This window comes from Pristiophorus japonicus, chromosome 1, assembly GCF_044704955.1.
Source record: "Pristiophorus japonicus isolate sPriJap1 chromosome 1, sPriJap1.hap1, whole genome shotgun sequence".
In the NCBI taxonomy this organism is placed as follows: Eukaryota; Metazoa; Chordata; class Chondrichthyes; family Pristiophoridae; genus Pristiophorus; species Pristiophorus japonicus.
The window spans coordinates 329,882,251-329,896,084 of record NC_091977.1 but is presented as its reverse complement, the minus strand read 5'-3'; the positions used below and the strand labels follow the sequence as shown (position 1 = coordinate 329,896,084).

Below are 13,834 nucleotides of genomic sequence, written 5' to 3'. Positions count from 1 at the left end.
TGTGGCAAAAGGACTTGGGGGTTAACAGGGAGAGAGCCAAGCCAAAGCACAGCCAAGGTGCAAGGGCTATTGGCACTTAAGTCTGGGGACAGCTAAGCCAAAGCACATAGTGCAAAGGTAATTGGCACAAAGGACTTGGGGGAGAGTAATGTTATATATGCAGACTATAGGTATACTCTCTGTGTAGTCACTGCATAGTTGCATAAGATGGAGACTTGTTACCTGATTTACTATCAATAAAGTTTACACTGTGCTTATACTATGCTGGCACCACTAGAGGGTGCAACTGGTGGTGACTGGGATTTCCTGCCCCTGTGGCAGAGGCTGTCCACCAGAGGGCACTGCGGTGGGAGACCTGAGGGTCACCTGCATAGGTGTGCAGGGCCCAGTATAAAAGGCTGCCTACCATGCTTATGCCTCTGGAGTTACGAATAAAGCACCAAGGTTACTACAGTTTGATTACAATACATTGCCTCGTGGAATCATTCATAAGTGCATTGCAGACATAACAAACAGTACATCCAGCAGTGGGAGCCGATCCTCCCCTTACACTCTCTGGTTTACTGGGACACACAGGAGAGCGAGATTTCCCTCCCTAGCCCAGCGACATGGAAACTAAGTGGAGCGCTCCGTGAGATCAGCCAAGTCCGCAAACCAGGGATTGAAATTACACCATTGCTGGTGTGTGTGTCTCAGTACCGCACACGTGAGTTAATTTACACAGTGGGCCATTTTTTTCATTCTCGGGATGTGGGCATCGCTGGCATGGCAGGCACTTTATTGCCCATCCCTAGTTGCCCTTAGAAGTGGTTAGCTAGGCCACATCAGAGGGCAGTTAAGTGTTAACCTCGTTGGTGCGGGACTGGACCAGACCAGGTAAGGACAGCAGATTTCCTTCCCTAAAGGACATTAGTGATCCAGTTGGATTTTTACAACAATCCAACGGCTTCATGGTCACTTTTACTGACACCAACTTTTTAATTAACAGATTTTTAAAAACTGAATTCAAATTCTCAAACTGCCCACAGTGGGATTGGAACTCACGTTCTCTGGATTACTAGTCCAGGAAGATAATCACATTACACTACTGTACACTTCCATGATTAATAATTTAAATCCAATTTTTTTTTGTCTTGTCAAAGGTACTTAGGTAATATTAAAAGAATTGTGACTCTGTACTTGCCTTCAGTTGGAATGATACTGGTTATATTTAGTTCATACTGAAATGACAGCCCAGACCCTGCATATCCCCATCTCGCATGTTTCAGAATGATTGGAAAGGTGCCACCAGCGTGATGTCCCACAACACACTCAACACTGCTATCATTAGCAATGGTCACATTGCACAAAACATTGTCTATCGAGACTGCGATATTGGAGGCAACAGATCCAAAGCTCGACCCAACGATGGTGATTGTTGTTCCACTTGTACCTAAAACAAGGAACGGGAAAGAGTTGTGAGAATCTTTAAATCTTTGATGCATTTAAGGGGAAACTAGATAAAAACACGAGGAAGAAAAGAATTGAAGGATATGCTGATAGGGTGAGATGAAGAGTGGGGGGGGCGGGAAGGAGGCTCGTGTGGAGTATTAACACTGGCATAGACCAGTTTGGCCATGGGAAAGGGAAAGAAATTGTTTCTTCCCAATCGAGCACGTTAGTGGGAGTGGAACGGTCAGCTACCAATGAGGCTAATGGGGAGTCTGTTTCCAGGTTATGTTCACTTGCTATCACTTGGCAGATTGCACGGGGTAGTGGATGACAACTCCGCAACTTGTAAGACTGTTCTACAGTCGCAAGAGTGCATGGTGCCTGATAGCAGTCAGCTAAGAAAGAAGAACTTGCTTTTCTATAGTTTATACAGCACCTTTCATGAACTCAGCATATCTCAAAGTGCTTTTCAGCCAATAAGATACTTCTGAAATGCAGTCGCCATTGTAATGTAGAAACCACGGCAGCCAAATTGCACACAGCAAGATCCCACTAAAGGCAAGGAAATAAATGAGCAAACCTGCTTTAAAAAAAAAAATGGATGTTAATTGAGGAATAAATATTAGTCAGGACATCAGGGAGAGCTCCTCTGCTCATCTTTGAAATAATGCTGTCGGATCTGTTATGTCCACCTGAAAGGGCAGACAGGGCCTTGGTTTAACGTCTCATCTAACAATAACTAATGCAAAGATCTGAGAAGTGCAGCAATCATCTGCTACTGCAATATTTATCTGCACACATTCAAAAAATATAAAATAGATGCAAAAATGGGGATTGGTGCAGACAAAGTCATTGGGTGTTGGGGGTTGGAGGTTGGGGGTCAGGAATGTGGATGAGGGGCTTGGGATAGGGTTGGGGACAGGGTTGGGGTTGGAGACAGGGTTGGGGTTGGAGACAGGGTTGGGGTTGGAGACAGGGTTGGGGTTGGGGACAGGGATGGGGTTGGGGTGAGTGTTAGGATTAGGGTTATACTACAGAAACATGCTAGAAGATCAAGTCCTGAAAAATGCTTACCTGTCATTGGAGAAACAGCTAAAATATCAGGAGTCTCTGTCTGATTGCATGTAAATTGAAGGAGTGGATATGCCATGGAATGAACAGCAACATTTACATCGACAGCACCCGGGGGACAAGGTGGGGTGACGCACTGGATTTCGCCTGGTGTGACTGAAAGAATGTGGCACGGAGAACCATGAACCATCACTGTGGTTCCACCCTGGACAAAGCCATTACCCGTTATTGACAATATGGTGCCGCCGTTAATGCTTCCTGACGCTGGCGAAAGGGAGGCCTTTGCAGCGCTGGTGACCGGAATACCTTCGGGAGATACTCCTTGGTTTAATATTAAAACCCTGAGAGAGTGCTGGCCAACAGGCACGGGTCCGACTGTGCAATTCATGCTGGTGTCCGAAACATTGTCCGGCACAAAACGGGCTTCGCCTACAAGAATGAAAGCCATATCGACACGGGTCCCAAATCCACTCCCGGTTACAGTAAGCTCCGTGTCGACTGCACTCAGGAGATTTGGAAAGATATTCAGGACGATTGGCGTGGCACTCTCAGTGTAGGAATAGTCACAGGGGCCACTACGCACAGCTGGGAAACCATGGATAGAAAGCTCGACAGTCCCATTGGAGACAATGGAAGGTGAAGAATCACAGATGACTTGTGTATAGTTCACAGAAACGAGCGAGCAAGGCACATTGGCCAACAGGACCTTGACAGCACTGATGTAGCTGCCAAAGCCTGACCCAGTGATGGTCACCCTGGTCTTTCCCGTCGGGGACCCAATACTGGGGCTAATGTTGTCAACATGAGGGAGCAGCACGAAGCGACGACTGAATTCATCGGCTAAAGTGTTGACAGCAGTGCCGAGGTTACGGACTGTCACAGTCACCAGGGCTGCGATGCCGACTTCCATCACTCCTTCAGGATCCACCCGACACAAGAGTTCATTCTCGGTGTTATTTTCAACGATGCATGGATGTGCTCCAACTCTCACCTAAAACGGCAACAAAGCAGAATGAGAACTTCTACTTTCTAGCAGTCAACCAACTCCATACTTTTAGACCAGCGGTGGGCAAAATAAGGCCCACCCAGTCATCCTATCCAGCCTGCTGGATGAGTCACAAATAGAACACAAGCCAGAACCCGAGCTGCACATTAGTCTATCCACTTTCACTTCTCCTGGGACAGAGATGGACCCGAACTTCAGCCAGGGAACACACAAAAATACTTAATTCAATTTATCAATTCGCAAAAGCGATTCTCCCCAGCCCGACCATAAAAGGATCTGTTTTGCGATTCTGGTCCTCAATGGTGGATGTCCATACCCAGAATGCACAGCTTACTCAAATATGCCCTATCCATTTTAGAGTCGAATCATGACTTCTCATCTCAATGATTCTTTTCCCGACGAAAGAGACAGGCACTGCACCTTTCCTCTCCGGTACCCAGAGTATGATGGCAGGGGGTTCTCATCGCTGTCTTAGACATGGGAGTGGATCCTGGAGCACCAGGACTCCAGGTAATGGCACGTGATTGTAGTTCAGGCCTTGCAGAGTCTCGAGCTCCCGTAGTCAATACACTAAAAAGAGAACACCTCTCGTGTCGGAGGCCCAGCAGACTCGAGCCACTCTGCCAAGCAGCCACGTAGACTTTCAGTACAACATATAATCGATCGATCATTCATTTGATTCATTTAGTAATGGAAGATTTTAGATTTTACACTACATTTTGTGTATTTAAGATAGTATCCATCTACTATCTGAATTTATGCAAAATTATTGGGACAGTAGAAGTGGGAGTGATGATCAACACAATGGTCCTTAAATTCTGGTCGAGCTCTTCCCATGGGCAAACGACAGAAAAAGAGAAAAAAGATGCGTGCTTACCTGTTGCTGCTGCACCCATTGGAACTTCCGAGCCTGAGGCCTCCCGTGACTGCGCGTCGCAGCGCATGCACGTGGAGACGTGCGCAGGCCAGGATCTGGAGACAACAGCCAATCAGGTGAAGTATAGATTCTCAGTCATAGTAATAGGAGTTCCGTAAGTCCGGAACTAATGAATGAGAAACCACCCCCAAATAACAAAACACAATCAAAAATAGAAAATAAACTACATATTTAACATTCATTTAAATTAAAGTTCTTATAAAAAACATTTTCCCGACTTTTCTAAAAGTTTTTTTAATTAAGCCTTAAAATAAACTTACCATAGTGGGGAGGGTTTTTAAACAATAAAATGTGTTTTTATAACTATTTTTAAATGTTTCTGTGTATTTTTAAACACTTGCGCCTGTAAAAGTAGGCTATACGCTTTTTCAGGCGCAAGATTTTAAAGGACATTTGCAGGGCAAGATATTTGTAAATATCGGAAATCTTGCCCTGCAAGTGTCCTCGCTCCCGATCTGCGGATGATATGTCAAGCCAGAAACTTGACAGATCGGAAAAGTCTGTTTTCAGTGCATGTGCATTGCGCGCTGAAACCCGGCTTTTCCGATGCCTTCCCAGGTCCGTAGAAACTTCGTACAGACCCGGGACATCGGAATTTCAGGGCCTATGAGTTGGCCCGTTTCAAATTTATCAGTTTAACACTTTACTCTCACCAATGACTGTTAGTGGTGATATTAATTTTTGCACAATTATTCACTCGGTTTAATATTATCCCATTTAATTAACATGGTGGATGCATATCTAAATGGACCCTGGTATATTGGACATTGCATTCACTGTTTTTAATTTAAGCCCTTTTTCCACATACCATGAACAACTTAAGTTTATTGTCATGACTGGAAGAGGGTTGTGGAGATTTATGTCGTTGGCCAGTCCCCGTAATAAATAGCATTCGGGGAAGAAATGTGTTTTATAATGGAGCATTACTTGTGCCCTTTCTCAAGTGAAAGTCCCCAAACTCTATAGGCATCTTGGCATTTCACAGGAATGATAGTATATTGACAATGAACAAGCTCAATTCGATGGCTGATCTGCAGTGCAATTTGCGGTATAAATCATTTACCGAGACACCTAATTATTCTTTAGTGAGGTTTCAAAAGCATCAAAGTAGCACTTTCATGTGAAATTGTTGAAGGCTGTATAAATGATTTTATCTTTGATTATGCCTTATATCTTGTTTATAATTGGCAGTGGAAGCAGAATCGATCTCTCATTTTCCACTACAAGAATGAATTGAGATCATTTGGAATAAACAGACTGTGCACTTTTCAGTGTGACTCATAAACCTGTATCATGTTCGTTAGCATGTTAATAAGTATTGCTATTTTTATTAAGTGTGGAAATGACATGAAAGGTTCTTAATACAATAAATGCCAGAATAAATATTAACGGTAGCTGTTGTTAACACAATTCATTTTGTGTCTGCGGCAATGTTCCATTGAATTTTTTTTCGTGTGCGGTCCCTTTAAATTTGCTGCACGGCCGCGCACGTGCGGTATCTCTCCCAGCAGCAGGAGCTGGTGAGCAGCCTGCGCCGGACCCAATGACTGGTTGCCGACAGCGCGGCCGTGCATCTTAGGGGTACATTGGTGTGCGGCCCTCAACAGCTCGCCATAACTTGTTAATGGCCCTCCAGCCCAAATAATAGCCTACTCCTGTTTTAGTCTGAAAGTAACTGTAGTTATTTGTAATTTGTAATCCAAAGAGGAGAAAGAAGTTGAAAAAGCAAAGAGAGAGATAGAAAAAAAATACCAGCAGAGGCTGAACATGAAATATAAAAATCCTTCAGTACCACAACATAAAGAGAGAGGTGAAAACCATAAAAGATACAAAGTACAACTTGCATTTCTATAGTGCCTTTAATGTAGAAAAACATCACAAGGCTTGAAACTGAGGATGTACACAATTCACAAGGGAAGATACAATAATTCGCCCTCCCAAGTAAAGATTTCCCAAGTAAAACCGATGAGATGGACATCCAAAACAGGCTAAATGGATCAAAAAAAAAAAATCCCCATGGATAGGAGGTATTTATCCCAGGTGGATGTAAAAGATCTCATAGCACTATTTCAAAGAGCAGGGGAGTTCTCCCCGGTGTCCTGGCCAATATTTATCCCTCAACCAACATCACTAAAAACAGATTGTCTGGTCATTGTCACACATTGCTATTTGTGGGAGCTTGCTGCATGCAAAGTGTGCACTGCCGCATTTCCTACATTACAACAGTGACTACACTTCAAAAGTACTCCATTGGCTGTGAAGCGCTTTGGGATGTCCAGAAGTCGTGAAAGGCGCTTTGGAATTGCAAGTTCTTTGTTTCTTTTAATACAAGATAAAAACAGAGATGTAAGAATAAAAGTGTTTAGTAATGACAAAATTGATTCTGTATATATATATAAATGTTAAAAGTATAGATTATACGGAAAGGCTGCAGTGTTGAAGCAAAATGGATGACTTCCCCAAGTTCATGTCTCCATGGCTTTGAAACTCACCAAACTAGAAAAGGTGTTAATTGGAAAGCCATTAACCTAGTCAAGGAGTGGCCTCCAGACAGGCACATGTGTGAGGAGAGCCAATAAGGAACTGCCCTGGAACCAAGGCCCAATCCTGGGGCTTTCTGAGAAACAATGGACTTAAGGGATATAAAAATGCAAGCGTAAAGCTTACTTTCTCTCTTCTCTCCTGAGCACACGGCAAACCGTCCTCTCAAGACCAGCCCAAATAGGAAAGTGAAGTATACCTTTTTATAATCTGTTGTAACTAAATAGATCTGTAGGATAGCTGACGACTGCTGATAGATGTGCATGTGTGTGTGTTTAATAAACTATTCCAAATTGTTTTAAAAGAATCAGTCTCGCTGTCAATTTAATGCCAGAGATTTAGAAATCTTACAAATTGGGTCTCATCAGGATCTGGCGAGGCTGCTTTTGGATTATTCTTTTGAACAATTGGAAATTTCTAGAATTGCAATTCTAACCTGTGTTGCGAAGTGTAAACTATAAACGGTTAAATGGATCGGAAGAAGTTGCGTCTTAAGGAGCGGTCGACTCGATAATTGTAATTGTTTAAGTGGGGACCCACCAGTAGTTAAATTCAAAAGACACAGGATGAAGGGATCGGTCATGAACAGAAAGCCAACAAAAAGAAATGTTGAGATAGTTTATCAGGAGAAGTTATCCAAAAAGGTATCCATAATGGACATAGAAGAATTACAGGCACAGGCACTGTACATCCGTAAGGGCCAACATGCGTCCTTTGGGGAGCTCGTGGCATTTATCCAGGACAAAGTAGATGAAGGAGAGCTAAGGACAAAATGGGCAAATGGTCTCTTGGCATTCAGCGCATTTTATTGTGCCCGGAGAGATGAGGAATTAATGAGGCAGGACGTGAAAGTGATACAAGATTTAAAAGAACTACAAGTAAAAGAGATTCAGAGTGTGAAAGAACAAAGGGCAAAAGAGAGACAGGATTTAAAAGAATTGCAAGTAAAAGAGATTCAACTAAAAGAAAAAGAGATTCAAGATATAAAACAACAAAAGGAAGAAGGCATCCAACTTGTGAGGCAGTTAAAAGAGGGAGAAATACAGCGTTTAAGACAAGAATTTGGTCAATTAAGCCACAGTATTAGGCAATTAGAAAGAGGGGCCGAACAGGCAGCTTCATTGCTACAACAACAAGGCCTCTCAAATGTAAATGCCACAGCAGCCGTCGTTGAATCAAATGAAAACAAATTAGGGTTAAAGAAATATAACATGGAAAACTTGGGGCTCCAGCAAGAGATAGAATTTCTAGGGGAGCATTAAGGGAAATAATTAAGAAGCCACAGACCACTCCCAGTGCCAACTAGAAATAGCGAGGCTAAAAAGTAAGTTAGGGGAGCAGCAGACCCTGGTACCCGCAGTAACAAAGGGAGCCATAACAGAAACAGCAGAAGGGGACGAGGGGGAGACAGATTAGGAAGAGGAAGGCAGTCAGTATAATCCCCAGGGTGGTGGTGTAGGATGGGATACCTTGGAGACACAAGAGCCAATCGTAGCAGTAGTAACCACTTCTTTATGATGTAATACGCACAGTCACATCACTAGTAATCATTCCGACTCACGGCCCATATCTAGTGCTGACGCTACGGTGTGTAGCCACGAGTTGGAGCCTATTAATGATGGGGACGACCCACTGGAAGTTAATAGGAGGTGGGCAAATTTCAGGAGGGGTCGGCACGAGTTGGAAGAGAGAGACTTAACACAAGTCCTCCTCTTGGCCTGTTCCATTTCCCTAAAAGATAATCTGCCAGACGCAGTCCTCCAGCCTGGCACAGCGGCCGATGCACTCATGACCGAGATCCTAAACCATTTAAGGATTCAAAACTTGAACTTAGTGGCTCTACTTAATCAGACCAAGCAGCGCCCAGAAGAGACCCCCAGAGCCTTTAATAATCGTATGTACGATATCTATCAATGTACCCAGAACCAGGCACCCGCAATTAAAGATCACATGGATGAACTTCAACAATTGTACATCCCTGTCTGGAGTAAAAATAAAACGGGGAAGATGGCTCAACCGTGGCTAACAAGGGAAATTAAGGATAGTGTTAAATCCAAGGAAGAGGCATATAAATTGGCTAGAAAAAGCAGCAAACCTGAGGACTGGGAGAAATTTAGAATTCAGCAGAGGAGGACAAAGGGTTTAATTAAGAGGGGGAAAATAGAGTATGAGAAGAAGCTTGCCGGGAACATAAAAACTGACTGTAAAAGCTTCGAAAGATATGTGAGGAGAAAAAGATTAGTGAAGACAAACGTAGGTTCCTTGCAGTCGGATTCAGGTGAATTTATAATGGGGAACAAAGAAATGGCAGACTAATTGAACAAATACTTTGGTTCTGTCTTCACGAAGGAAGACACAAATAACCTTCTGGAAGTACTAGGGGACTGAGTGTCTGGTGAGAAGGAGGAACTGAAGGATATCCTTATTAGGTGGGAAATTGTGTTAGGGAAATTAATGGGATTGAAGGCTAATAAATCCATGAGGACTGATAGTCTGCATCCTAGAGTACTTAAGGAAGTGGCCCTAGAAATAGTGGATGCTTTGGTGATCATTTTCCAACAGTCTATCAACTCTGGATCAGTTCCTTTGGACGTGAGGATAGCTGATGTAACACCACTTTTTAAAAAGGGAGGGAGAGGGAGGGAGGGATCTGACAATTCGGAAGGATAGACAAGAAGGGAAAGGAGGTGGGGTAGCTCGGTTAATAAAGAATGATATCAGGGCAGTTGTGAGAGATGATATAGGCTCTAATGAACAAAAAGTTGAATCATTGTGGGTGGAGATTAGAGATAGTAAGGGGAAAAGGCACTGGTGGGCGTAGTTTATAGGCCCCCAAATAATAACTTCACGGTGGGGCGGACAATAATCAAGGGAATAATAGAGGCATGTGAAAAAGGAACGGCAGTAATCATGGGGGATTTTAACCTACATATCAATTGGTCAAATCAAATCGCAAGGGGTAGCCTTGAGGAGGAATTCATAGAATGCATACGGGATTGTTTCTTAGAACAGTATGTTACAGAACCTACAAGGGAGCAAGCTATCTTAGATCTGGTCCTGTGTAATGAGACAGGAATAATAAACGATCTCCTAGTAAAAGATCCTCTCGGAATGAGTGATCACAGTATGGTTGAATTTATAATACAGATTGAGGGTGAGGAAGTAGTGTCTCAAACGAGCGTACTATGCTTAAACAAAGGGGACTACAGTGGGATGAGGGCAGAGTTAGCTAAAGTAGACTGGGAACACAGACTAAACAGTGGCAAAATTGAGGAACAGTGGAGGACTTTTAAGGAGTTCTTTCATAATGCTCAACAAAAATATATTCCAGTGAAAAAGAAGGACGGTAAGAGAAGGGATGACCAGCCGTGGATAACCAAGGAAATAAAGGAGAGTATCAAATTAAAAACCAATGCGTATAAGGTGGCTAAGGTTAGTGGGAAACTAGAAGATTGGGAAAATTTTAAACGACAGCAAAGAATGACTAAGAAAGCAATAAAAAAAGGAAAGATAGATTACGAAAGTAAACTTGCGCAAAACATAAAAACAGATAGTAAAAGCTTTTACCGATATATAAAACGGAAGAGAGTGACTAAAGTAAATGCTGGTCCCTTAGAAGATGAGAAGGGGGATTTAATAATGGGAAATGTGGAAATGGCTGAGACCTTAAACAATTATTTTGCTTCGGTCTTCACAGCGGAAGACACAAAAACCATGCCAAAAATTGCTGCTCATGGGAATGTGGGAAGAGAGGACCTTGAGACAATCACTATCACTAGGGAGGTAGTGCTGGACAGGCGAATGGGACTCAAGGTAGACAAGTCCCCTGGTCCTGATGAAATGCATCCCAGGGTATTAAAAGAGATAGAAACATAGAAACATAGAAAATAGGTGCAGGAGTAGGCCATTCGGCCCTTCTAGCCTGCACCGCCATTCAATGAGTTCATGGCTGAACATTCAACTTCAGTACCCCATTCCTGCTTTCTCGCCATACCCCCTGATCCCCCTAGCAGTAAGGACCTCATCTAACTCCTTTTTGAATATATTTAGTGAATTGGCCTCAACAACTTTCTGTGGTAGAGAATTTCACAGGTTCACCACTCTCTGGGTGAAGAAGTTCCTCCGCATCTCGGTCCTAAATGGCTTACCCCTTATCCTTAGACTGTGACCCCTGGTTCTGGACTTCCCCAACATTGGGAACATTCTTCCTGCATCTAACCTGTCTAACCCCGTCAGAATTTTATATGTTTCTATGAGGTCCCCTCTCATTCTTCTGAACTCCAGTGAATACAAGCCCAGTTGATCCAGTCTTTCTTGATAGGTCAGTCCCGCCATCCCGGGAATCAGTCTGGTGAACCTTCGCTGCACTCCCTCAATAGCAAGAATGTCCTTCCTCAGGTTAGGAGACCAAAACTGTACACAATACTCCAGGTGTGGCCTCACCAATGCCCTGTACAACTGTAGCAACACCTCCCTGCCCCTGTACTCAAATCCCCTTGCTATGAAGGCCAACATGCCATTTGCTTTCTTAACCGCCTGCTGCACCTGCATGCCAACCTTCAATGACTGATGTACCATGACACCCAGGTCTCTTTGCACCTCCCCTTTTCCTAATCTGTCACCATTCAGATAATAGTCTGTCTCTCTGTTTTTACCACCAAAGTGGATAACCTCACATTTATCCACATTATACTTCATCTGCCATGCATTTGCCCACTCACCTAACCTATCCAAGTCGCTCTGCAGCCTCACAGCATCCTCCTCGCAGCTCACAGTGCCACCCAACTTAGTGTCATCCGCAAATTTGGAGATACTACATTTAATCCCCTCATCTAAATCATTAATGTACAGTGTAAACAGCTGGGGCCCCAGCACAGAACCTTGCGGTACCCCACTAGTCACTGCCTGCCATTCTGAAAAGTACCCATTTACTCCTACTCTTTGCTTCCTGTCTGACAACCAGTTCTCAATCCATGTCAGTACACTACCCCCAATCCCATGTGCTCTAACTTTGCACATCAATCTCTTGTGTGGCGGAAGTTATAGCAGACGCATTCGTTATAATCCACCAAAATTCTCTGGACTCTGGGGAGGTACCAGCGGATTGGAAAGCAGCTAATGTAACGCCTCTGTTTAAAAAAGGGGCAGACAAAAGGCAGCTAACTATAGGCCGGTTAGTTTAACATCTGTAGTGGGAAAAATGCTTGAAGCTATCATTAAGGAAGAAATAGCGGGACATCTAGATAGGAATAGTGCAATCAAGCAGACGCAACATGGATTCATGAAGGGGAAATCATGTTTAACTAATTTACTGGAATTCTTTGAGGATATAACGAGCATGGTGGATAGAGGTGAACCGATGGATGTGATGTATTTAGATTTCCAAAAGGCATTCGATAAGGTGCCACACAAAAGGTTACTGCAGAAGATAAAGGTACGCGGAGTTAGAGGAAATGTATTAGCATGGATAGAGAATTGGCTGGCTAACAGAAAGCAGAGAGTCGGGATAAATGGGTCCTTTTCGGGTTGGAAATCGGTGGTTAGTGGTGTGCCACAGGGATTGGTGCTGGGACCACAACTGTTTACACTATACATAGATGACCTGGAAGAGGGGACAGAATGTAGTGTAACAAAATTTGCAGATGACACAAAGATTATTGGGAAAGCGGGTTGTGTAGAGGACACAGAGAGGCTGCAAAGAGATTTAGATCGGTTAAGCGAATGGGCTAAGGTTTGGCAGATGGAATACAATGTCGGAAAATGTGAGGTCATCCACCTTGGAAAAAAAAACAGTAAAGGGAATATTATTTGAATGGGGAGAATTTACAACATGCTGTGGTGCAGAGGGACCTGGGGGTCCTTGTGCATGAATCCCAAAAAGTTAGTTTGCATGTGCAGCAGGTAATCAGGAAGGCGAATGGAATGTTGACCTTCATTGCGAGAGGGATGGAGTACAAAAGCAAGGAGGTCCTGCTGCAACTGTACAGGGTATTGGTGAGGCCGCACCTGAAGTACTGCGTGCAGTTTTGGCCACTTTACTTAAGAAAGAATATACTAGCCTTGGAGGGGGTACAGAGATGATTCACTAGGCTGATTGCGGAGATGAAGGGGTTACCTTAGGATGATAGATTGAGTAGACTGGGTCTTTACTCGTTGGAGTTCAGAAGGATGAGGGTGATCTTATAGAACCATTTAAAATAATGAAAGGGATAGACAAGATAGAGGCAGAGAGGTTGTTTCCACTGGTAGGGGAGACTAGAACTAGGGGGCACAGCCTCAAAATATGGGTGAGACAATTTAAAACCGAGTTGAGAAGAAATTTCTTCTCCCAGAGGGTTGTGAATCTGTGGAATTCTCTGCCCAAGGAAGCAGTTGAGGCTAGCTCATTGAATGTATTCAAGTCACAGATTAATAGATTTTTAACCAATAAGGGAATTAAGGGTTATGGGGAGAGGGCGGGTAAGTGGAGCTGAGTCCACGGCCAGATCAGCCATGATCTTTTTGAATGGCAGAGCAGGCTCGAGGGGCTAGATGGCCTACTCCTGTTCCTAATTCTTATGTTCTTATATTCTTATAAAGTGGGTAATTATAGACTGGTTGCCTGACATCAGTAGTGGGGAAAGTGTTGGAATCAATTATTAAGGATGAAATAGCAACGCATTTGGAAAGCAGTGACAGGATCGGCTCAAGTCAACATGGATTTATGAAGGAAAAATCATGCTTGACAAATCTTCTGAAATTTTTTGATGAAGTAACTAGTCGAGTGGACAAGGGAGAACCAGTGGATGTGGTGTATTTGGACTTTCAAAAGGCTTTTGACAAGGTCCCACACAAGAGATTGGTGTGCA

At 43.5% G+C, this 13,834-nt stretch overlaps 1 protein-coding gene across 1 annotated transcript in view; it reads right to left on the bottom strand.

Moving 5' to 3' along the window:
• Positions 1–13,834, bottom strand: part of pkhd1l1.1 (PKHD1 like 1, tandem duplicate 1) — a 402,260-nt gene that overhangs the window by 211,625 nt on the left and 176,801 nt on the right. Inside the window, exons 39-40 of the mRNA XM_070881087.1 lie at positions 2,506–3,493; positions 1,180–1,432 (exon numbers count right to left, since the gene is read on the bottom strand). Of these exons, the coding sequence (XP_070737188.1) occupies positions 1,180–1,432; positions 2,506–3,493 (1,241 nt within the window). The remainder of the gene's footprint in view (positions 1–1,179; positions 1,433–2,505; positions 3,494–13,834) is intronic.